Raw genomic sequence first — 24,986 nt, 5'->3', positions numbered from 1 at the left:
GGCTGAGGAGAACCTAGGTCGAATCGCCAGTCTATTAGGCAAACCTATTTTCACTAATAAGCTTACAGCCCAATATGAAAAAATTTCATATGTTAGGATCCTTGTTGAAATGGATATCACATAGCCACTACCAAATGGAATAAACATTGAGAATCCAGATGGAAGTAGCTGGGAGCAAAGAGTGGAATTTGAGTGGAAACCAAAACTTTGTATGGATTGTAATAAGTTTGTGCATGGTAATTGCCAACAAAACATACAACAGGAGGATGAACTAAAACCACATAAAAGGAAAAGGAAGAAGAAGACAAGAATGGAATGGAAGCCAAATGACAAAGGAAATAATGCAACTGATGTTCTGCCATAGGAGGATCCTGAACAACAGGAACTAGTAGTAGAGATACAAGTGACTAATAGAGTCAAGCAAGCTGTGGTTGTTCAAGGATCAGCTGGCAAGAAGACCCATAGAGATATCAACTATGAGGAGCTAGCTAGAATGAATCCATTTGCACCCTTGACAATCCTGGAAAGACCACCAAACAATAGTCAATAAGGAGCATCTTCTAGTAGTGGTAAAGCTCAAAATGCAGCTGAAGGAACCAGTCATATCCCTCATAATCCTCCATGATCATTGTCTCTTGGAATATAAGAGGACTGAATAAGTCCTACAAGAAACGAAAAATTCAAAAAGTTCTTGTTACTGAATAAAGTAGATATGATAGCTTGCCTAGAGACCAGAGTTAAACAACAAAGAGAAAAAGCAATACAGAGGAAGGTTGGTGTAGATTGAAAATTCAAAGACAACTATACCTATGCACCAAATGGCAGAATCTGGATAGTATGGAACGTGGCAAATGTTAAAGTTATAATGCTGAATTGTTCTGATCAGATGATACACTGCTTTGTCACTAATAATAATTCATCATTTTTCAGCTATATAACATTTGTATATGGATTGCACACTATTCATGCTAGAGCCTCACTTTGGAGAAGTCTGAGGAATATACAGACTAATGGACCTTGGCTTATAATAGGTGATTTCAATAGTATGTTGCATGTGGAAGATAGACTGAATGGGATCCATGTTCATCAAGTAGAGACAACTGACTTTCAAAGGTGTATTGATGATATTGGGGTGGGGCAAATCACTAAGAGAGGCTGCAAATTCTCATGGAGTAACAAGAGGGATGCAGACGTCGGAATATATAGCCATATAGACTAGGCATTTGGGAATGCTGATTGGTTTCAACAATATAATGGTGTGGAAGCTATCTACATGCTGTCAGGCTGCTCAGATCATTCACCTATCATGATAATCACAAAAGTTAACAGGGTAAAAGTGAAAAAAACTTTTAGACTCATGTCTACAGTGATGAAGCTACAAGAATATAAAGAGGTGGTGCAGAATACATGGGGTCAGCAGATCCAAGGTTACACAATGTACTCAATATGGAGGAAGTTAAAACTAGTGGAGATGCAGACTAGGGGCCTTCAACAGGAACACTCTTTAGTTGATAAGAAACTATTTTAACTGAGAGAAACACTGAAGGAGGTGCAGGGTAAGCTTAATGAAGACGACTTTAACAACCCATTGATTGAAGAGGAAAGAAGGACACTGGGACTTACAGAGAAATGGGAAACAGTTCAGGAATAAATATTGAGACAGAAATCAAGGGCCACATGGATCAAGCTAGGTGACTGCAATTCCAAATATTTCCATGCTTACATGAGAGCCAAACAAACAAGGAACAAGGTTACCTGTATCTACAATGACCAACATATCAAAATATCAGAGCCTAAATAAATACAACTGGAGTTCACTCAGTTTTTTCAGTACCTACTAGGTACAGAAGCCACTGAATTACCAGGTATTGATATCAGTATAATCAGGAATGGACCATGTCTAACCATGAACCAGTAGCAACAACCCTTAAAGCCTGTAACATCTGAGGAAATAGCTCATATTGTGCAAAACCTCCCTAGTGACAAGGCACCTAGTATATATGGATATCCTGCTGAGTTGTTTAGAGAATTCTGGCCAATTATTGGAGAGGAAGTCATAGAAGCAGTCCTAAAATTCTTTGAGATTGGCAAACTGTTGAAAGAAATCAATTGCACAACAGTCACTTTGATTCCTAAGATTCAGAACCCCACTTATGTCAAGGAATTTAGGCCTATTGCCTGTTGCTCTACACTATATAAGATCATTGCCAAGGTACTAACAGCTAGGCTTAAATTAGTTGTTGACATGCTGGTAGATCCTTCACAATCTGCATTCAATGAAGGTAGGAACATTCTTGACAATGTTATAATGACACATGAGTTGATCAAGGGATACACTTAGAAAGCAGTCTCCCCCAGATGTATGATCAAGGTTGATATCAGGAAAGCATATGACTCAATAGAATGGAGCTTCCTAAAAGCAATATTACTAGAGTTTGGGATCCCCTATAAAGTGGTAACTCTAATCATGGAATGTGTAACAACTGTTAGTTACACATTATTGCTTAATGGTGGCTTAACTAACAGGTTTGAAGCAAAAAAAGGGTTACGGCGAAGAGACCCAATGTCTCCATATTTGTTTGTGCTGGCAATAGAATACTTGAACAGATCTTTAAAAACAGTCATCCAGAGTCTTCAAGTTCCACCCTAAGTGTGCAAGGCTACAAGTTCTTCATATCTGCTTTGCTGATGATCTACTGATGTGTTATAGGCCATATGAAACTTCTATGAAGCTAATTATGGAAGCATTTGAACATTTCTCTGTTGTTTCTGGGCTCAAAGCAAACCTGGACAAGAGTTCCTTATACATAGCAGGGGTGCCTATGGAATTCAAAGAAAAAATGATAGCTGAACTGCATCTAACTCTAGTTACGCTTATATTCAAGTACCTTGGAGTTCCTCTATCCACAAGGAAGCTCACAATCTATCAGTGCATGCCATTAATTGAGAAGATTGTAGATAGAATTAGAAGCTGGACCTCAAAGTTTTTATCATATACTGGTAGACTTCAACTCATTAAGAGTGTTTTGTTTGAAATGCAAATCTATTGGGCGTAGGTATTTTTAATTCCAAATAAGGTCATAAAGATAGTTAATAGCATATGCAGGAGTTACCTATGGACTGGAGTACATGATTCTAATAGAGCTCCAGTTTCCTGGGAAACTCTATGCAAACCAAAAGTTGATGGGGGTCTAAACATCATCAATTATGAATTGTGGAATAAGGCTGCTTTAACCAAACTCCTATGGGCTATAATGGCAAAGAAAGATAAACTATGGATTAGGTAGATTCACTGTCACTACATTAAACACAATGATGTTACTACCATGAATACTCCAAAGCAAGCCAGCTGGTTAGTGAGGAAAATATTCACTACCAGAGAGTGGTGGGCATCTGATCTAACAGTGATAAAAATCCTTTGTGGTTGATGGAAAATACAGCATCAAGAAGGCCTATATACATTATATGCCAAGCTATCTCAAAGTTCAATGGAAATCACTAATTATGTTGCTAGGAATGATGCCTAAGCATCAGTTCATATTATGGATGAGAGCGCAACAAAGGTTAGCTACTGTAGACAGGCTCACAAAATGGGGAATTCAGGTGCCCCAATCATGTGTGCTATGCGAAAGAGATATTGAAGAGACACATGGCCACCTATTCTTTGAATGTCAATACTCAAAAAGCATGTGGAAAGGAATGTTGACATGGATAAGGTACCAAAGGAATATCACAAACTGGGAATCTGAAGTGAATTGGTTATCAACCAATGTCAATGCCAGGAACCCAAGAAGAACAATCCTAGGAATTATCTTTGAAGCAGTGGTGGACCACATCTGGATGGAAAGGAATAGCAGAAGATTTCAAAACCAGAAAAGAGAAGCCAAGGACAGAGCTAAAGACATTACAATTCAAAAAATGTGTAAATGGAGACCTATATTGAATACACTGAATAGTTATCCTAGTTGTAGTTTATAGCAAATAGGATAGAGGAAGAACCACACTTTCTCAAGCGGTCTAGGCAACAAGTTTGCTTGTATAGTTTTATTTTGGTTATTCCTGAGACCTGCTACTAGAGTCAAAAAGTGCAGGTGGTGTATATTGAAAATGGTTGGAAAAAAAATTTACTTTCGACCAAAATAATAATAATAATAGTAATAATAGTAGTAGTAGTGGTAGTAATAATAATAATAATAATAATAATAATAATAATAATAATAATAATAATAATAATAATAATAGATACAAAGCAAATATGTCATGTTGCGGCATGCAGCCCGATCCAGAATATCACTCACAACACGGCTCTCAAGCCCCAACTCAGTCATAATCGCTCCAGTCTCACGGGTTCACATATCTCATATCACTAAGCCCAAACAATGATAACATGATGTAAATGTGAATGATAACAAAGACTGAGATATGATATATAAATGAATGGATATGACTGAGTACATAATTGCAACATAAAAAAATAACTCAACAGCGAAAATCATCTCAGTGGGTCCCAACAGAATAAGCACATAACCTAAACATGATTTCTAACATGGATCACAGCTCAATTACTCTAACACATAGGAATTACACTGATAGAAATAAGACTAGATAACTACACAGTACCATAGAATCAACCGAGTCATAATTACCACAGTGCACGCCCACATGACCGTTACCTAGCATGTGCGTTACCCCAACATCAGCCATATAACACATATTCCAAGGACTCATACCCTCAGTACCAAGTTTAGAAGTGCTACTTACCTCAAAGTGCACGACTCAATGCTCCAACAAACCTTTGCCTCGTGAATCAGCCTCCGTACGACTCGAATCTAATCACAAACAACTTAATATAATCAATACAAGCTATAGGAATCAATCTCATACCACAAAGCTAAGTTCTTTAACCAATATTTAAAAGCCAACCCAAAAAGTCACCCACAGACCCACACCTCGGAACTTGACAAAATTAACAAAATCTGAAAACCCATTAAATAACGAGTCGAACCATACCAAAATCATCCAATTCCGACCATAAATCAAACCTCAAATCCCCAAATCTTACTCTCCAATACATAGACCGCAAATCCCCCAAATTTCACCATAAAAACACATAATCTAGGTGCAGAAATCAATGGGTATTCAATATTATTGGACAAAAGTGATCAAAGATTGATTACCTCTTGAATTAAAGTGAAACCCCTCTCAAAAATCGCCACTATCCAAGCTTGCAAAGTCCAAAAATGAAGAAAACTCGGAACCCCTTCGAAATATAAAATTGCCAGGATTTTCCCACCTACGATCACCAACTCGCTTCTGCAGAACCGCTTCTGCGGTCGAATCTCCGCATCTGCGGAACCCACTTAAACTCCGACTCTCCGCTTCTACGGCCTAAAGACCGCACCTGCAGCATCATACCTGCGGATACCCACCGCATTTGCGGATGCCAAAGTCCGCTTCTGCGGAAACACATGGCCAGCTCGCCTCCTGCTCGCTTTCGCTTCTGCGGTCTCCTCCCTCCAGAAGTGACTCTGCTTCTGCGGATTCCCTCGCGCACTTACGGTGAAACAATACCAAGCCTAACCTGCATCTACGGCTCTACACCTGCGGCCAAAACCTCGCAGATGCGGTTGCACCAGAACTGAACAATAGCAGATTTTCCTTTAAGTCCCAAACTCTATCCGAAATCAATCGGATTCTCACCTGAGGCCCACCCGGACCCCATCCAAACATACCAACACATCATAAAATACGATACGAACTTAGTCGAAGCCTCAAATAACATCAAACAATATCAAAAACATGAATCGCACCCCAATTCAAGCATATTGAAACTAATGGATTTCCAACTTCTACAATCAATGTCGAAACCTATCAAATCAACTTCAATTAACCTTAAATTTTGCACACAAGTCATAAATGATACAATGGACCTACTCCAACTCTCGGAACCAAAATCTGAGCCCGGTATCGACAAAGTTAACTCTATGTCAAACTTCTCAACTTTCCAAATCTTGAACTTTCCAACTTTCACCAATTCAAGCCAAAACGACCTACGGACCTCCAAATCAATATCCGGACATACTTCTAACTCCAAAATCACCATACTAAGCTATCAGAACCATCAAAACTCCATTTCGGAGTCGTTTACACATAAGTTAACATCCGGTCAATTCTTTCAACTTAGATTTTCAACGTTGGGACTAAGTGTCCCAATTCATTTGGAAACATCCCCGTAACCGAAACCAACCACCCCGGCAAGCCGCGTAACAATAAGCGAACATAGAATAAATAATAAATACGTGAACAGGGTTGCAATACTCAAAACGACCGGTCGGGTTGTTACAGCAGGCTACATTATGAACCCGTTTGGATTGACTTAAAAGGTAATTTTTCAGCAGAAATAGCTTTTACGCCAAAAAGCAATAAGTTGGGGTTGCTCAGCTTATTATTTTTGACTTGTTTTAAGCAGTTTTTAACTTATTTTAAGTACTTTTTAACTTTGCCAAACACTGGAAAAAAAAACTAAAAAGAACTTAAAAGCTAATTTGACCAGCTTAAAAGCCAATCCAACACCCTATATGTTCCTTTTCCAACCATCAATTTTTTTTAACATCGATAGCATCCGATCGGATTGTACACATATGAACCATTTTACAAATGGGAAACTACCAACTATGTCCATTCATAAGTTGCTTATTACAAAAATTGGACAATTCATATAATATTACTAATATTAGCCAATTATTACCAATATTAGCCAACTAACTATTTGTAACCAAAAAAGGTCAAATTTTTGCTTTCTTTTGAGTGGGTGTTATTAGAATAGATTGGGTACATCTTAAGGAGCTTGAATCTTAGTTTTGGGATGATTTGATGGAGTTTTGAGATGGTTTGAATGGAAAATTCGAAGTAGAAGATAAACATGAAAAAAATAATATATGTAATTTTGTATCACACTATATATCATTTGTGTATCGCATATGTATCATATTTGTATCAAATGTGTATCACATGTATATCCATGTATACATGTGTATGAGATACATGTGTAATACATGTTTGATACGTGTGTCGTAGAAGAATCTTTTGAACTCGATTTTAACTTTGAATTTTGATACCAAATCTATCCAAATCACCTCTGATTTGTCCTCAAATTTTGTACATTGACTCATCTATATGTTTTAGTGAATTTCAACCCTACCCAATGAAAAATATCGTTTTTTGCTTAGATTTTTGGAATCTTGTATATATATTTTTTTATATTTCATCACCTTATTTGCTACCTCATCCATGAAGTTTCCTTTCTGTCTTGCATGTAATGTTGCTAATCACGCTTAAAAATATAGAAGGAGATCTTCGCATGATTCTTGGAGAGAAAGAACCTTATTTATTTAGGTTTTCAATTTTTATATGTGCTTGATTAATTTTGGTAAGTCTATAATTAATGGCTACAAATTGGTAAGTTGGGACTTATTTAGGACATTTATGTAAGATTCCCTTTACAAATAACTCTTACTTTCTAGAAGCGCAAGTCTCATAACACTCTGCCCAAAGATCAAACACAATGAGAAGAAATTATCTAACTATTTTGTCTCTGCTGAGATTTCCACGTTCTTAGACTGCTCAGTGAGCTTATTTGCCCCCTCCTTAGATAGATTAGAGTCCTTATTGCATCACTAGGTCAGGTAAAGTGAGAAATTGGAGATACCATTCCGATCGTCAATGCTAATCAGAAAAGTAAGATGGTCTATGCTTTTATAGTTTACACAATGTGCGCTAAATAACTTATATTGAGCACAATTATACAACATACTCAGTACGGTCTTACAAATTGAGCACAATTATAAAAATACAATATTCAAATTTCCACTGATCGAGTGCACTTTCTGCTTGTGTAGAAGTTCCTAAGTTCAGTAACACCATCGTCTTAATTAGCCCGTAAAAGTATCAAAATCGGATGTGAATTTGATGACTTCAAACCAACAATTTTGTATGCTAAAAACACAAGAAAAGATACCTGTGGATACTAAATGAGCTTGTAACACAATCAAACAAGGCTTTAAATGACACATTTGTTCGATGAAACAAGTGGTAAGACATAACTACTACGCGTCTGAAATATGAGTTTAACTAAAATATACTATCAGAACACAAGAAAGAGCCAAGTATGGGTTATTTTTAGCAAGCATGACAGTGTAGCCTGCAAAACATAGTAAGTGACCTGTCATGATAGTGTAAAAAACCTCTTACACCATAAATGAATATAAGAAAAATCTTAGAATTATTAGTGAATATCGGAGGATACATTCTGTATGGATAACTTCAACTAGACCATTGAAACATTCCATGTTTGGTATTTCACTGACGAAACAGCAATGCATTAAAGCAAAACTTAACAAAGGATTAATAAATGGACGCCATTAAAAAGCTAATAATACCGCCAGTCTAAGATGAAAAAACTGCCGTTACGGCAACAACAAGCTTTCTATTGGCAACCGATTCAATTGCTCCCAATACTCGCATTATTTAGTTCGATATCTCGAGGAAATGCTGGATTTGCTGCGTAAGTCCACTGTTCTTCCAAATGATCCCGTTTGTTCCTTTTCCCACATAGCACTCCAAACAACCAAAGGAACTAAATCATTAAGATAGGACCAGAAACCACATATGTTGAAGAGCATAAAATAGGACCCACGAATTGCACCATCCAAAACCAAGGTATTCCGAAAATGACTTGGACGTCCATTCCTCACAAACCAATAAGCAGCCGATTCAAATTCCTCCTGGATACTTTACCTCCACGCTCTCTCACTTTCAATGAATAAAGTCCTTAGTTCACAAAGTACTATAAGTAGCATCTGATGGACCTCCAAAGCGGAATGCAGAATAATCAGCACCTACGAAATAAAAAGTACAGTACTTTATGAGACCAAGACTCCAGAAATCATTTTTTAGAGTCACCATAGGAAAGTTGCAACCTCCTATCCACATATTCAAAAGCAGAGGGGAAGATGGTTTGAACATGGAAAACCTACGCGGTATATTTGTTCTTAAGCAATGAGTACAGGCCTGACACATCCATCAAACGAACTCAGGTTACTAAATTAGCTACAATATCAATGGTTTCATTTGGATAAAAGAAATGAATATTAGCACTCATTTAATCAAAGCATTTTTTCAACCAAAATACAGATGGATGCTATCAGTTTCGTCTGCACCCGTGAGATGGGGTACTAATATATAGGCAAAGGAGGAATCATTATCCCCCATAAGGACATGAAATGATACTTAAGCCCCTTACATGTAAAAGGATTAGCAAATCTTTCCCAATTCTCTTCTCTGCTTTTCTTATTCCTTCAACTTGTCCCTGTTCACTCAAGCCTTGTCCCGACAAGCAGTCATCAATCTCTTCTTATTATCTCTCTATCTCCCTTTCCATTCACCCAGCAATTATCATCTCCTCCACCTTACCTGTTTCCCTCCCTTGTCATGCACCGGTGTGCCTCCTTCAACATTCTTTCCCCCCTCCCCCTATTTACTCTAGCTGTCCTCGCTTTCCTTTCTCTAACTTCCCTCCATGGTAGAAATATCCTCCCCAACTCTTGATCCAGGTTTCCTCTCCTCCCTCCATTAGATATAGAGGAGCTCCCAGTAACCATGGATAACACCAGGATCTGCTCTGAATCCTCTTTTTTGTTCATAGTTATACATGAATTAACTAATAGTATACAAGATGGGGTTTCATGATCCATGCTATTTGCAAATAATGTTGTGCTAATTGACAAAACTAGCTAGGGAATCGACAAAAGATTTGAACTATCAGGATAACAAGTTAGACAACACTGACAAATCCTAAGTTGCTCGGACACGGGTGCGGGTGTCCGACACGGGTGCGGATCTAGAGGTCGGATCCTTCGAGATGTAAATTCGAAGATTCGGGGATATGGATCCTAGCACATATACGGGTGCGGGGATCCGGCTAAAAATAATTCAAAAAATATATAAAAATATTTCTAAATTATGAGAAATTTTGTGGAATACTTATCTATAGCTTGTAAGTGTAGATTTCTTTTTTATTATCAAGTTGTAGATAAGTAAAGGATTGATTTCCGAGATAAGGTATGCTAATTTCTCCAAACTTACCCTAGTCGTGGTTCTAATTTCGGGAATCAAATTGTATCTCGCTCAAATTTTGTTGTTTGTCGTGGTCAAAGTACCCAAAATTGTTTGACCAGATCTGGTACGGATCCCATACCCACACCCATACTAGTGTCGTGTCGACACGGGTGCGGCACCTAAAATGCTCGTCGGAGTAACTTAGGGCAAATCTAATGTTGCCTCAACTTTTGAAGTTACATGCCGCATAAACCAAAATCCTGATCAGTCGCCTTAAAGATGAAAAGAATGACGAAATGGTAGAGCATGGACAGAACCAATTATAGCAAGAAAATACCTCAAAAAACTGATTATATACAAAGCGCGCCCAAGTCAGGTAGCCTTGCATCAGATTGTTTTGAACTCGTAACATTGGTAAGTGGAACTTTCTTGCCCTGCTTTTTGTCTCTTCGACCTTTGCCATAATCAATTGTTTGGTTGCTGAAAAAAATATACATTGCATGTGAAAGCGAGGAGAATTGGAAATCCAAGTGCCCAGAACAGTATGCCATTTAGGAAACAAAGGAGGCTAAATTAAAAGTTAAATGATGAACATGACGATTTTGTCTTCAATTCAGCATATTGGGATTTTGTTTATTCAATTCAAAACAAAATGGAAGGAAAGATAGGTACTTCGTGTATTCTTAGCTTTACCACTACATCATCATACTTGTGCTGTCAAACTTCATAACTTGCAGAGCCCACAAAACACAATATAGCAGCCTCTATGTATCAACGAACTTAGAGAGCACAAAGTTTTTAAGATTTTCAAATAGAAAGCTCTCTAAGATTCTTTTTTTTCGACTTTATTGCAAATACAACATAGCGCAAACATATGCATAGTAGAAGCAGATAAACATATGCAGAACAAGCAGAACTACAATAGCATCGACAAGTTACAACAAGCTAATGGCATTAAGCTGTATACAATTTTACCGCAAAAATGAATTAACAAACTAAACTTCAACAAGGTTCCAACAAATACACAGCAATAACCAAAAAGACAGGTGATCTTCGACAACCATACACTGCATAGCTAGTGGGACGTTTCCCTGCAACTGATCCACAGCAAGACTTATATTTCTTCTTTGAACCACAGGGACAGGCCTTATTTCTTGGAATTTTCTACAGCATCAAACGAAGACAGTTTTGATGGTTTCAGTAGCTACATCCCAGTGAAGTTTCCAATTAGACATGCATATAAGAACAAAACTAATCCTCCCTCTGTTTCAATTTATATGTCGTATTTTGACTGGGAACAGAGTTTAACAAAAGTAAGGAAGACTTTTAAATCGTGTGGTCTTAAACTAAAGATGTGCGTAATGTACCAAGATTCCCTTAAATCTTGTGGTCTTAAATATGACATGTGGAATATTGGAGTTAAATGGTTACTAAATAAAAAAAGAGACATTTTTTATAAAACAGATTGAAAAGGAAGACGCATAAATTGAAACGGAGGGAGTATATATTTTTAGAAAGATACAACAAGATTAACTTATCAAAAAAAAAAAAAAAGATACAACAAGATTCATGCTGTTTTACCTTTTCATCTTCCTGGGTGGTATTTCTATCAGAAACTCCTTTTACACTACAGTCAGTGGAACCTTTTTCACAAGGTGGGTCTTCAGATTTAAAATCGCGTTCATCGCAGGATTTATCATGCTCTCCTGGAGACCCTAAAAAGAATGAAATGTATGAGACGGCGAGGTGCTGGCAACAAAAGCATAAACATAACTACACCAATTTTCCCCCTCTATGATAGATGCAATAGACCGGTATCTCATGTGTACATTTATCGAATATATCTTGCCTATCAATTAATGGGGACAACAAACCACGTGTTACCACTGTCTCTCGCTCTGTGACAAAATCCTCCTAGCATTAAGTGGATTTCATAACGTTAAGGTGTTTCTTCCCAACCTAACAAGCCCTAAATATTACTAGAGTCCCTGGTGAATGGCAAGGGGACACCTTCAGAGAACCAGAGCTAAGAATACATATTCCAGCTCAGTGATCACCAAAGCATGAGAAGGATGGGTTCCCCAGTGTGAGAACCATTATTAAAGAGAATGCAGAAAAAGTATCCACCTAATGACAGAGTTATGACAATAATGACAAGTAGATATAAAACCATGCTTCATCGTCATATCTATAGTCCAAGCTATCAAAATTGTATTTTCACCTAAAAGGGGCTATTGTGATTTGTGCATATGATGGCACATAAATATTACCGAGTGTATAGGAGAAAAAGCTTTCTACCTAAATCTCACAGTTCTTGGTACCTCAGATGAGCACATCTAGCTTACCTCTCATGCAGGCATTTGCAAACGGATTTCTCAAAGCAGTAGGAAGAGGTTGAAAAGTGATCCAAAGAAATATCCCACAAAAGAACCACCCACCCCCCTCCGCCCGAAAATAAAAGGAAAGGAAAGGAGAGAAAGAAAGGAGAAACTTGCTTTGGCTATTTCAATAAGGTCAAGAAGGTCGACTAGCAAAGCATGGAGTAAAATGAATGGTTCTCTAACTTCTATATAGTGAAATTCTGACTACATGTTACATAGTACTTAAATCTGTCCCCTTTTGTTTGAACTAGTTACTATTTTAAGAGCCAAACAGGTTACTCCTTGACCAAAATGTTTTAAATTTGTTTCAATTATTTCTAATCCAGAAATTAAGTTTGATGTTTCTTACATAGCTAAAAAATCTATGGTTTTAAACTAGGCTAGTCAATTTGGATAAGATGACCAGGTGTCAAAGCTCAAAACCAATGGAAGTAGGGAAAAGGGGAAAGGGAAAAATGTGTCACCAAAGATGTTTCATGGCAAATCCTGGGCAACCCACTACCATATGGACAGAAGTCCGTATTTTTTCTTCATTAAAACAACAACAACAACAACAACAACCCAGTAGAATCCCAACAAGTACAGTCTGAGGAGGGTAGTGTGTACGCAGACCCTACCCTACCCTAGGAAGTAGAGAGGTTGTTTCCGACAGACTCTCGGCTCAAGAAAGATGAAAAGAACCAGTAGAAACAAGCAATATCAACAAAAAGCGCCAAATAATATTCATTAAAATTTGAATATTTACATATGCAAAGGTTGACACGAGTATATAAGTCGTGTTGAATAACAAGCCCTCCAGTTTCTAGTTTTTATTTGTCAAACTCGTGTTTGGGAGTCTGTGATGATTACAAAACCAGAATTTACCATGACTCCAATTTCAGAGAAAGGCAATAGGCAGAATCACTTTAAAAGCAAGACTGATCGTTACCTTGTGAACTGCTTGCCAGACAAGAAATGTTATCATTTGCATTTAACTGGTCCTCGGACCCTTGCTCTGCGATTAGATACTCAATTGCAGCATCAACATCACCACCAACTTGTTGTAAAACCTAGAGAACAACAGATTAAAAAAAGAAGTAGATATCAAGTACAGAGACATGTAGATTTCTTTTAACACTCAAACAAATTCCACATCATTGTAGACCAAGGAAAGAGATATCGGCAAATGACCTGTTCCACTTTTACTATGTCATTACATCCACTTCCAGCCATAACAACTTTGACTGATCCTACTTGAACAGTATTCCGAGAAGTGTCTCCCTTAGATTTGGCAGCAACTATAGCTTCACGAGATTTTGCTGAAAGATCAGCATCAGCCTTTTAAATAACTGAAGGTTATTAGAATTCTTGCAAGAAATCCTAATCCGTTGTTATAGAAGGGACAGCTAATCCCATCATAAAAAATAAAAATAAAAATTGAAGTGATATAAACCTTGATAGTAATCGGACTAGCAGGTCCCATGCAAGAATCTTCCTTCAGCCGAACGCTATTGTAATGCTCTCCGTCATGATAAGAACTGACAGTAAATAAGCAAGTCAGGCAGCTAATATGTATAAAATGATGAAGAGGCTAAGAAGTAATGATGAAGGGGCTAAGAAGTAGAGAAAGAAATGCCAAATGGCACTTGCTTCAGTAGAAACAATTATCTCAGAGGGTTGAAGAGGCACACCACTATAATCATTAGTTCCTTGTGATAATCAATTCTTTATTAAGAAAGACGAGGTGGAGGCTAACCTCTACATGATTTGGAACTGTTCTTTGTTATTTAATGAAAATGGACCAAAACAGTCAGTCAATCACAGTACAGCAAAAAGCTAGAGACAGCAGACTCTCCACAATGAAGAAAGAAAGAGACATGACAGTTGAGAAGGAGGGGGGGGGGGGCAGCTGTTTCACAAGGCTGTATCCACAAAGGATTTAAATTTTGCCTTGGAAGAAGAGAAAACGAAGTGGTATACTGATATAAACTTAAATCTCTCAAACAACTAAAGCATAGAAAGTTGGGAAGTTTACAACTACTAGAAAAGCAAAGCAAAATGTAACAGATTAAAAAAGGGGAAAAAATAAGTATTTAAAATGAGTTTCTTGTGTTTTCTCCAATCCCCTTCCTGTAAGAATGCACAAGAAAAGAAAGGGAGAGAGGGAGATGCCCATGAAGCAGGACCAAGTACCCCCCTCCCACCCCACCCCCCACCCCCGGAAAAAAAAAAAAGCATAGAAGACTTTGAAGTGAAGAAATAAACAGCAAGTATTAGGACAATTAGGAGAATCATGACGGAGGAACAAGGTTACAAACATTCAACTGGGTCTCTGAAAGAAAAGAAGCTTCGTAGAAGAGCAGATATAACTAAATGTCGAGCACGGGGACATATAATAGATTAAGGGTGGTAAGTGGGCCGGTTAGGCCCGGGACCGGCCCAGGCTCGCGAGCCCATATGGGTAATGGGCCTAAACGGTTCTATCCATTTAAGCCCGGCACAAAGGAAACATACAGGCCCATGTGGGCCGGTTCACAGCAGGGGCCCGTTAGGACTGGGATCGTTTGGGCCCGGGGCCGGCTCCTAAGTGGGCTGGTTCAACCGGTCCCCAACGGCTAATTTTAAAAAATAAAATTCTCAATTAAATTTCTGATCGTTGCCCATTTAAAATGTAGCCGTTATTGCTGCCAAAATAGCCGTTGGCTATTTATAAAATAGCCATTTAACCTCCCCCCTCCCAATTTTGTTCTAACCCCAAACTTTTTATAATTACACTTTTTCCCTATTTTCAACTATAAATACCCCCTCATTCTTTCATTTTTCTTCACCAAATCATCAATCTCTCTCTAATTTTCTTCTAAACTTGGTTACTTCGTTGTTGCAACTTGTGTGAAAAATTGTGAAGTTGGTGAATTGAAGTATTCAAGTCTTTAACGATATTTCAACAAGTTGTTCGTCAATTCGGTAAACTCGTTCCAACTCTTTAGTTTTAATATTATAATTTTTTTGTTTTATTAAATTACTTTGTATAATTATAATTAAGATGGCATATTCCTTCAAAAAAATGTTGAGTAAAAATAAGGGAAAATCCAAAAGTGGTGAATCTAGCGGCCAATCTATTCCTCCTCTAATTCCCCGGCCTCCCCTACCCAAACCCCATACCCGCCCTCCACCTGCTCCTATTCTTGATAGTGATAATACTTTATTACAATTTACGGAGAGTCAATATGTGCATAATGTTGGAGGTGGTGAAAACTTAGATCATGAATATATGAATTCTCTTTATGGTAATCCAACTATTGATAAAGAAGATGAGCAGGAAATAGATTTAGATGAAACGCAACCGGATGATGATACACTCGCTAGTCTTGTTGCTCAAGTTAACCCAACTAATCCAAATGATGCCCCGGTTGACCCCCCCTGTTACTACCCCTACTTTTTCTAGACAACCTTCTAAATGGGCCGAAACATCTCTTCTTTGGCCATTTTTTATTCAAATAAGAGAAAAAAATAAAGCTAAGTGTAAAACTTGTGGCAAAGAGTTAGCTTTTAACTATGTTGATCGGGGGGAGGACGGGAAGTTTGAAGAGACACATAATGATACACCCTCAAGATAAAGCTACATATTTTCAAATGAAAGCTGCGGCCGGGGGGTCAAGTCCAACTAGTCAACCTGACCCTAGTACCGGGTCAAATCAATCTCAACCGAGAATTAACACTGTTACCGGTGGTATTTTATATTATGACCCAAGAAAAGATAGGGAAGAATTGGCAAAATGGTTACTGTTATGTGCTTACCCTACAGTTTTCCATCTAACCCCCACTTTGTGCATTATATTAGAAGAGTTTTTAATCCTACTTATAAAGGATGGCCTCGCACAACCGTAAAGAGCGATATTTATAAATATAAACATGAATATGAACAATATTTGCGCTATTTATTTACTCATATTAATTGTCGTGTTGCTATTACTACTGATATTGGTAGAAGTGGTAATGACTGCGATTATCTTACTGTTACAAGTCATTGGATTGATGAGGAGTGGATAATGCAAAAGTGCATTATTGCTTATAGAATAATTAATTCACGTCACACAAGGCAGTTTATTTTTAGCACGGTTACGGATATTTGTCAATTTCAATGGATAATGTTACTAGTAACATTAATGTTGTAGCCTTGCTTACCACTACACTAAACCCTGCATTTAGTAACATTTTTCATGTTAGATGTATTTGTCATATTTACTACTCCCTCTGTTCCAGTTTATGTGAACCTATTTCCTTTTTGGTCCGTTCCAAAAAGAATGAACCCTTTCTAAATTTGGTAACAATTTAGCTTAAAGTTACAACTCTACCCTTAATGAGAAGCTTTTATAACCACACAAATACTCTGGGCCCCATTTGGACTTGTTTAGGACCACAAATTCCAAAAGTCTTCATTTTTTTCTTAAACTCCGTGCCTAGTCAAACAGGTTCACATAAATTGGAACGGAGGGAGTATTTAATTGTGGGTGATGGTATGAGAATTTTAAATGTTGAAATTGAAAAGGTTAAAATGACTCTTAATTGGCTTTTTTATTCAAACCGTAGAAGTAGACTTAGAGAATATTTTAAAAGATGCGATGAATTTGGCCTAAGAGAAAGAAAGGTTCCTAAACCTTGTCCAACTAGATGGAATTATATGTATGAAAGTTTAGTTGTTGTAAATGAATATAGAAATCCCATAAGCTCAACGTTTAATGCTCATGTAAGTGATGATGATGAGCACCTTACAAATGTGGATTAGGCTAATATTAAAATGCTTGTAGATTTTTTAGAAAGATTTCATGTTGCTACAAATGAATTTTCTGGGCAATATTATCCTACTATTTCAAACTGTTTAGTTTATCTTGCAGATCTTGCAATTTGTTTGCTTATTTTTCAAAGGGTGGAGAAATTTATGAAGTAGCTATTGATTCTATGAGAAAGAAATTTAAAAAATATTTTTTCCCTATTCCCCCTAATTATGGTATTGCTGCCTTGTTAAATCCTACTATGAAATTAGGTGGTCCTCAATATTGGTATCGATCTATTTATAATGGTTTAGCACTTGCACCTGAGGAGTTGTCTACACTTTCGGACGCACAAGCCTCAATTAAAATAAATGCTCTAATTATTTATAGTGCTTATCAAATTGCACTAGGTAATGCTAGACCAGATATTTCAACTCCTTCTTCTTCTAGTTCTCAATCATCTAAAAGAACTGCAGGAGTAAGAGCACTTACTGCTTGGACCGAATTCAGGGGTTCTCAAGGTTGTACCACTAGTAATTGTTCACAACTAAATGAGCTTGAAGTTTATTTGTCACAGGGACTTGAAGAAGTGAATCACGATGGCTCATTTAATCTTTTGGAATGGTGGAAGGACAAAGAAAAACACTTTCCGATCCTTTCAAGGATGGCCCGAGACATTTTAACCATTCAAGTTTCAACAGTGGCATCGCAGAGCGCTTTTAGTCAAGCAAGACTACAACTCGGTGATTATAGAGCGTCTATGAGGGAGAGCTTGGAAAAATCAGTACTTTTCAGAGATTGGATCCGTTCGAAACGAAGAAATTTTGGACTTGCTGAATCACAACCAGAGGTAGACGAAGCTTACGAAGAAATGTTAGCTGAACTTGCGGAGGATGCAGCTTCGCCCGGAAGCGGTGATGAACAAGCTTCTTTTCCGCCACCACCAACGGAAATTCCTGCGAACCTTGATGGATTTATGAAATTTGTAAGAGATACCATGTAAAATTAATATGTAACTTGTATTTTGGCACATCTTGATTAGTTTCTTTTTCTTCTCAATGGTGGTATTAGCACATTGGTTGTGCTCATTTCATTGGGGGGTGGAAGCTAAGAAAGATTGGGCCATGTTTTCTTAATGTTATAATAATAAAAATTATAATGCATTCCTTTGAATATCTTTTTACAATATTTTGTGTTTTAAATTTGAATTAAAGATTTTTAAGTCACAATGATATAATATAATTTACAAGAAAATGCCTTAGATAAAAAATTTAAACAAATAAATAGGCCCACATATATATATATACACACACACACACACACATTTAAGCAATGTATAAAGTATATATATATTTATAGATATAGATATAGTATATAATATATATATATAAGCTATATAATTTATAAGAAATTGCCTTAGATAAAAAAAAAATTAAAAAAAATAGTCAACGCCGACTTAGGCCCGTTTAGGACCGGGCTCGGCCCACATAGCCCGGGACCATTAGTTCACAGTCCCGGTCCCGGTCTGGTTACACCCAAAAGCCCACGAAGCCCAGGTCCGTTTAAGCCCGGCCCACGAAGCCCGGGCCCACTTAGAAACGGACCGTTTAAGCCCGGCTCGCGAGGCCCGTTTAGGACCGGGCCCGGACCGTTTGCCACCCTTATCATAGATAGTACTATACCGAATTTTCTCCTCCTCCTTCAGTTAAGCCATCAATTATGATTTACTGCCATGACGCTCATTTGTTCAATATGAATGACGTTAGCAAATACAAAATTAGACTGGTCCCAGAGAATGTAAACTATAAATATAAACAAAACAAACTTTTATAGATAACTTCAATAAAGTACCAGACTGTCTATTCCGCATCTAGTTCCTCTTTCACCTCCAACAACTAACATACTAAAACTCATCTCCCATAAGACTATTCCATTATTGCAACGCGAATGCAGCATGTTGTCAAAGGCGAAATGCTTTAAAAAGTGGTTCAGGTCTATCAGGGCTTTAAGCGCAAAGCGCAGTTAAGTGTGGGCTTTAGCAAAAGAAGGCGCAATAAAGAAAAACAATAAAAATATATTTGTAATGCAAGAAAAAAATGACAAATCCGTTCATAAGTTTCCTTAACAATTAGCATCTCTTTGCCAATTATATTTGTGTTTAATACAGCTGAATTCAAGATAGAATGTATGGGCAATAAGGCGCACGCCTTAGTGCCTTGCCTACATAAAAACGTAGCTTAAGCGAGGGAAGCGCCCTCCCTGAGCCTTTTTGAGCTTCAGGGCTTAAGCATGAGCCTTTGACAACACTGATGGTAAACCTGCTAAATGCCAATTATAACTGCCCTAAATAAATATATTAATGAAAATGACTCGTATCAGTCCTCCAACAATCCTAACCCAGCTAAGAAATGTTCCCGTTAAACAACTAAAGAAAAACATGTTGTGGAGGGACTCGACTTTACTCCTATTGAGTCAAACTATAGCATACTTTATATGATAATGAAATATTGAATAACATTAAGAAGAATAACAATATCTGGATCAATAAATGCATAAGCAAGTGAAGCTGAAATCTCATATTCTTTCAACACTTACAGATGAAGCATCCGAGAATCACGGTTGTCAAAATTCTGTATGTACCAGCGAGGTGACATATGCTGTACCACATTGAACGTAAAAAGTCAGTCAATCTAAAATCCCTTGAACATCAGGTCAGAGCATGAAGTGAGCAACTTTGATGTTTAAAGATCTAGCTGTTCTAAAGAATCAAGAACTCCCTAGAAGTATAAGGGGGATTAAGTGGGGGGAGAAGACATACTCGGTGAATGCATATATTAGTATGAGTAACAAGAGAAGCTGCTTGTAATTCCATATGTCCAGCCCAAGTGCCATCCTTCTCCATGGACTCACAATATTCATCAAATGGTACTTCATCTTCAATAAAAGGCTCAAATTTATCACGGTTATTCTGTTAAATATAGCTCCATTTATTAGTACCTTAAAAATCTGTTTCGGTGTTCTAAGTACTAGAGAACATGATGTAACAGCAGAACTAGGATATACAAAAACTAAAGACAAAAGTGATGCCTTGGAGGTTGCAGGGGAGGTTATTAGCAATTTTTTATATACATTTCAAAGTCAAAAGAGCTTGTTGGAAACAAGTAATATCTTCATATACGAGACCATTTGGCTAACATCATAACTATCTGAACAATTATTTGTTCAAAAAAGTCGTTATCTGCTCAGACGTGGCTAGATAAACATGGACCAAAAAACCACTTGATTCAAATGTCCTAAAAAATCAATAGATAAATAATTTTTCAGTCTAAGTTGAAACTGAAGAAAACACTCCAATAGTAGTTAGAACATAGCATATAGTCATAGGATTCCAACACCCCTCTCCCCGACCCACCCTGCAATAGTTCTATCGTACGACTAAGGTGCAGACATATTGGACTGTCAGCAGATTCCAACACTCCTCCCCCCGACCACCCTGCACATTAGTCATAGGATAGAACAATATGACAAAAATAGTACATAGCATATATGTCACAAGCATGGCTCAGTTCTTTCTGCCTTCATGCCAGAGAATAATATAAATAATATTGACAGTGTCAGCAGCTTTGCTGACAAATTATGGGGAATAAGCTCAGAGAAGAGAGTAAAAGTAGACACTCTCTTTTTCTTTTCTTTTTTTTAATAACCAAGAAATCCCTGAGGCCAGCTGGTGCATGATTCGAAACTCGATGGATAATGGGCCTGCCTCTACCCTTCTCCACTTAAATGCCAGGCTTTTTTGTCTGCGCAGGATTCGAACTCGTGATGTCCGTCTAACCACACTTTACCTGTTATGCTCTTACCACTAGGACAAAACCGTAGGAGGAAAATAAAGGTAGACACTTGAGAGGAAAAAAAGAGGAAATTAAAACAACAGCTGTAGAAGAAACTTAAGTTTCTAAGCTACTTCTTCTTGCCTTGCCAAAATGACGTTACTTCTCAGTAGAACTGTAATTGAGCCCATCCCAATAAGAGTCTCAACACATTTAGAGATTACATCCTTACATAATTTTTTCACAAAATCCATCTATCACTACCTATCATTAGTGCCTAAATACCAAACTAATTGGGATGAATCATATGAATCCTCTTAGTGAAGTTTGATTGTTTTAATTAAGTTTCTGAACTATTAATAAACTTAAAAATCCTACCACTTCTGAACAACACCTTAAGCTATATAGTTTGGATACGAATACTGATTACGGAGCTCATATCAAATACAGATACTGTCAAAAAATGCAAACTTTGAGAATAATGCCAGATTGTGTTCTTTCTTGTATTACTAATTTTTTTACCTAAATCACCTTCCTCTTCGAAATCCCGAAACCAGACAACTTCAATTTTGCTTCTCCCCCTTGCCCTCTTCCTTCGGAATCTCATATGAAACCCTGGCTGGTAGCTGTGAAATTTCATGATTCCAGATCCCTAATTCATTCCTAGTTTCGAACTTCTATTTCCTTCTACTTCCTATCCAAGCATTGTAGGCGTTATTATTCGTTGTAATTTTCAGGTTTTGCTAATTACACATTAACACCTCTATTTCAAAATTTAATTTTAACCTCAATATCCCTTGTATCCCCCTTTTTTTTAATACAACAGGATATTCATAACCAAACTACAAATAACACCAACATTATAGCTACCAAATAATGTTCCTAGGTGTATCCTGAGCGTATCTTTGCATTGAATGACAAGATTGCACGGACATAATTCCACGTCACCTGATAGCATACTGAAGGAAAATCAAGTCATCTGAAGAAACACGTACCCTGATAAACTTTACAACCATATCCCGATATTTCTCATGCTCCTCCTCATTGCCTTCCAGTTGATCAGCTAATCCCCTGCGTAAATACAATGATTGCTTAACCTTTATCCAGAAGCTCAAGTAATCACTCTTTACTATTACATGTGGCATGGAAACCTCAAGAACTTGCTAAGTATTAAAATACAATGCTTAGATATACAACCTTAATATAGATTAAGGTCGCATCTTATGCATTTCTAAACCAAACGATGAACATGCATCGAGTTTACATACACATTCACGCGGATTCTGATACAGACCAATATGTAGAAAAGGGTTAATCTTACAAAGTACAAACCTGAAGAAACAATTTCCATCTGCCGTCACTTGAATAATTTTTAAGCCCAATGCATCAAGCTGAGCTCGAAATTCAGAAATATCAGCCTGCTTCCCGTGTTTTTTAGCCTGTTGCATATGCATTGTTCAGCACAATGACAGTAACAAAGACAAAGAAAGCACATAGCCTCAGTATATTATTAACCAGCACACTCAATTTCCATACTTACACCATCTGAAGTAAAATCTTTTTGTTTGGTGTACGACAACAAAAATTGTGAAGCTACATATAAGGTGGGAATAGCGAGGCCTTTTGGGAAAACTGTGTGGGCTTGGCCCAAAGCGAACAGAATCACACTATGTTAGCTCAACACTTCTTTTATGACAATGGCGCCTGCTACCTCCCGCCAACACAGACCAGGTACTCTACCCAGCTAAACTTAGGCCGATGAAAGAAATCACTTAGTGCTTTTGCCTCCCCTAAGATTTGAACCTATATAGAAATTAACCAAATGTGTTTAAGTCCCAAACTAATTGAAATCCCTTATATGAATCATCTGTACAATTCATCATGACTGTTTTTTATCTGGTATTTTCATGTGGTAACCCATATCTTTTAGACCTACTATGCTTTCACCAATAAATTTGATTAACAAAGAGCGAAAACAGTAGAGATAAGGAGTTTAAATTATTCTGAAGGAACGTACATGGGATTGTTTGTTGGGTTTGGCCTTTTGATGCTTTGGCTTGGCCATCTCTTCTTTTTAAATCAGATTCGCTTCCTCGATTCGTTATTTCTCAACTTCAAAAAAATAGATCAGTTGGTCTGCGAACGATTCGTGGCCTGAAACAGAGGTTTTGTCGCGGTCTATATATTTATGGTTTCCCGAGTTATCCCTTACTTATGTTTTAATCCCCTTACTTATGTTTTAATCGCTAATGTTTTAGCTAGCGTTTGGACATAGATTTGGTTGAAACTTGAAAAAATAATTTTTGAAGTAGTTTTGAAAAATAATTTTTGGAAGTTGAAATTATGTTTGGACATGTATTTTATTTGAAAAAAATTTGAAGTTTTGTGAGTGGGAGAAAAAATTTAACCCAAAAACTACTCTAAACTAGATTTTGGGAACTTGAAAAATAATTTCAGAAATTTTTCAAAAATAGATCACTAAACTATGAACAAACAATGTAAAAAAGATTTGAAAAAAAGTTGGCAAAATGTATGGCCAAACGGGAGCTAAGTATTTATGTTTTTATCTTGGGATTTTTACATACTTATACGCTATTGTAAACTTTATTACCTTCCATACTCAAGTTTCACTTTAATTACCTCTGATATACAAAATTACCAGTTATGTACATTTTTAGGATTTAAGGATAATTAATCAATTCCTACAATTACTATCTCACTCCCCCCACGTTTCTCTCTCCATACCCCCGGCGTATCTTCAGTATCTCCCACCATTAACGCATGTTTTCACTCTTCTTTCAAAAATCCCTCTACAGTTTTAATCTCTTCTTCAAAATCCCTCTCTATTCTTACATATTCCAGCCCTAAATACTCTACCAAAATTGTAGTTGCTTAAATTTTTGCTTAATTTTTTATGAAGAAGAAAATATTCTCGAAGATTAGTCCTAAAAAAGCTAAAGCATGTGATATTCCTAATTTTGATTTGGGTGTTTTCTCACAGGATTCACCCAAAAAAGTTTCAAATCGGCACATGCAAAAGCAGAAACCAAGCCTAGGCGTTTCCTTCGTGAAGCTATGGCAGAAGCTCGAACAAAACAGAAGCACGATAGGGATACTAGTGAAGCGTCGACGTTTGTTAAATATGTAAAATGTAAGGGCAAAGAAATTGCTTCCGATGATGATTTTGTCGAAGAAGAAGTTATCACGAAAGTTGCAAAAAAAAGCAGAGTTTCTCCTAATGTTAAACCTTCAAAAAAGAAAAAGGTTCAAAAATCAGCTAAAACTGTACCCCAAGAGTTATTGGAGAAGATACAATGGAGTAGTTTTAATTTTTTTTATTTTTTGTAAAGCTCAAAAACTTGTTCTCCTTCTCGTGAACATACATAATTTTTGTGTTTTTGTATTTGTAGATATTTTATGTACATTGTGTAGATTTGTTATATGTTAACAAATTTTCTTCATGTCAGTGTAAATTATTGTCTTCTTGTAGATATTTTGTAGTATAAATGTAGTTATGTTGTTATCTGGTTTTGAAACAAGTTTATTAACTTGTTGTTATTTTTGCTGCAGAATCGAAAGTGTTTTGCACCACATGATTTTGATTATGGCATCACCAGGTACTAGACATTATGCGACCAAATTATTCCTGGCCAAATCAAGGATTTACTGTTTGAAAATGGGTTGAAGCTGTTCAAAAAGATATGTTTTGAGTATATTCTTTCCTTGCCAAAAATATGTATCCAAAATCAAGCAATTCGCCTTCTTATGAAGTATGAATTGAATGCATCTGGTTCCGACTTTTTTACAGCATGGATAAAGGGCGAGAGGTTGAATTTTGGGTTGAGAGAGTTTGTCCTGATTAGTGGCCTTAGACGTTTTACAGAAGTGACGGACTTTGATTACACAAC

The 24,986-nt window shown here is 37.1% G+C and overlaps 2 protein-coding genes across 4 annotated transcripts; one reads left to right on the top strand and one right to left on the bottom strand.

Moving 5' to 3' along the window:
* Positions 1-2,467: 2,467 nt before the first annotated feature.
* LOC138878483 (uncharacterized) lies at positions 2,468-3,287 on the top strand. The gene is made up of 3 exons (XM_070158166.1): positions 2,468-2,526; positions 2,711-2,954; positions 3,057-3,287. The coding sequence occupies exons 1-3, from the start codon at positions 2,468-2,470 to the stop codon at positions 3,285-3,287; spliced, it is 534 nt and encodes a 177-aa protein (XP_070014267.1).
* A 4,971-nt stretch (positions 3,288-8,258) lies between these two features.
* On the bottom strand, positions 8,259-23,243 carry LOC104236315 (OVARIAN TUMOR DOMAIN-containing deubiquitinating enzyme 7). Of its 3 annotated transcripts, none has more exons than XM_009790215.2 (12): positions 23,096-23,243; positions 22,411-22,517; positions 22,074-22,149; positions 20,067-20,216; positions 19,844-19,905; positions 13,930-14,014; positions 13,668-13,814; positions 13,426-13,546; positions 11,698-11,831; positions 11,183-11,280; positions 10,454-10,596; positions 8,259-8,897 (listed from the first exon to the last, which is right to left on the bottom strand). In XM_009790215.2, the coding sequence occupies exons 1-11, from the start codon at positions 23,141-23,143 to the stop codon at positions 10,467-10,469; spliced, it is 1,158 nt and encodes a 385-aa protein (XP_009788517.1). In that variant the 5' UTR covers positions 23,144-23,243; the 3' UTR covers positions 8,259-8,897; positions 10,454-10,466. The 3 variants fall into 3 exon arrangements, with proteins under 3 accessions (XP_009788517.1, XP_009788518.1, XP_070012660.1); XM_009790216.2 differs by having other exon boundaries at positions 11,698-11,822; XM_070156559.1 differs by lacking the exons at positions 8,259-8,897; positions 11,183-11,280 and having other exon boundaries at positions 10,499-10,596.
* Between the last annotated feature and the right edge of the window lie 1,743 nt (positions 23,244-24,986).

Source organism: Nicotiana sylvestris, chromosome 9 (genome assembly GCF_000393655.2).
Source record: "Nicotiana sylvestris chromosome 9, ASM39365v2, whole genome shotgun sequence".
Classification (NCBI taxonomy): Eukaryota; Viridiplantae; Streptophyta; class Magnoliopsida; order Solanales; family Solanaceae; genus Nicotiana; species Nicotiana sylvestris.
This window is presented reverse-complemented; position numbering and strand designations above follow the sequence as displayed.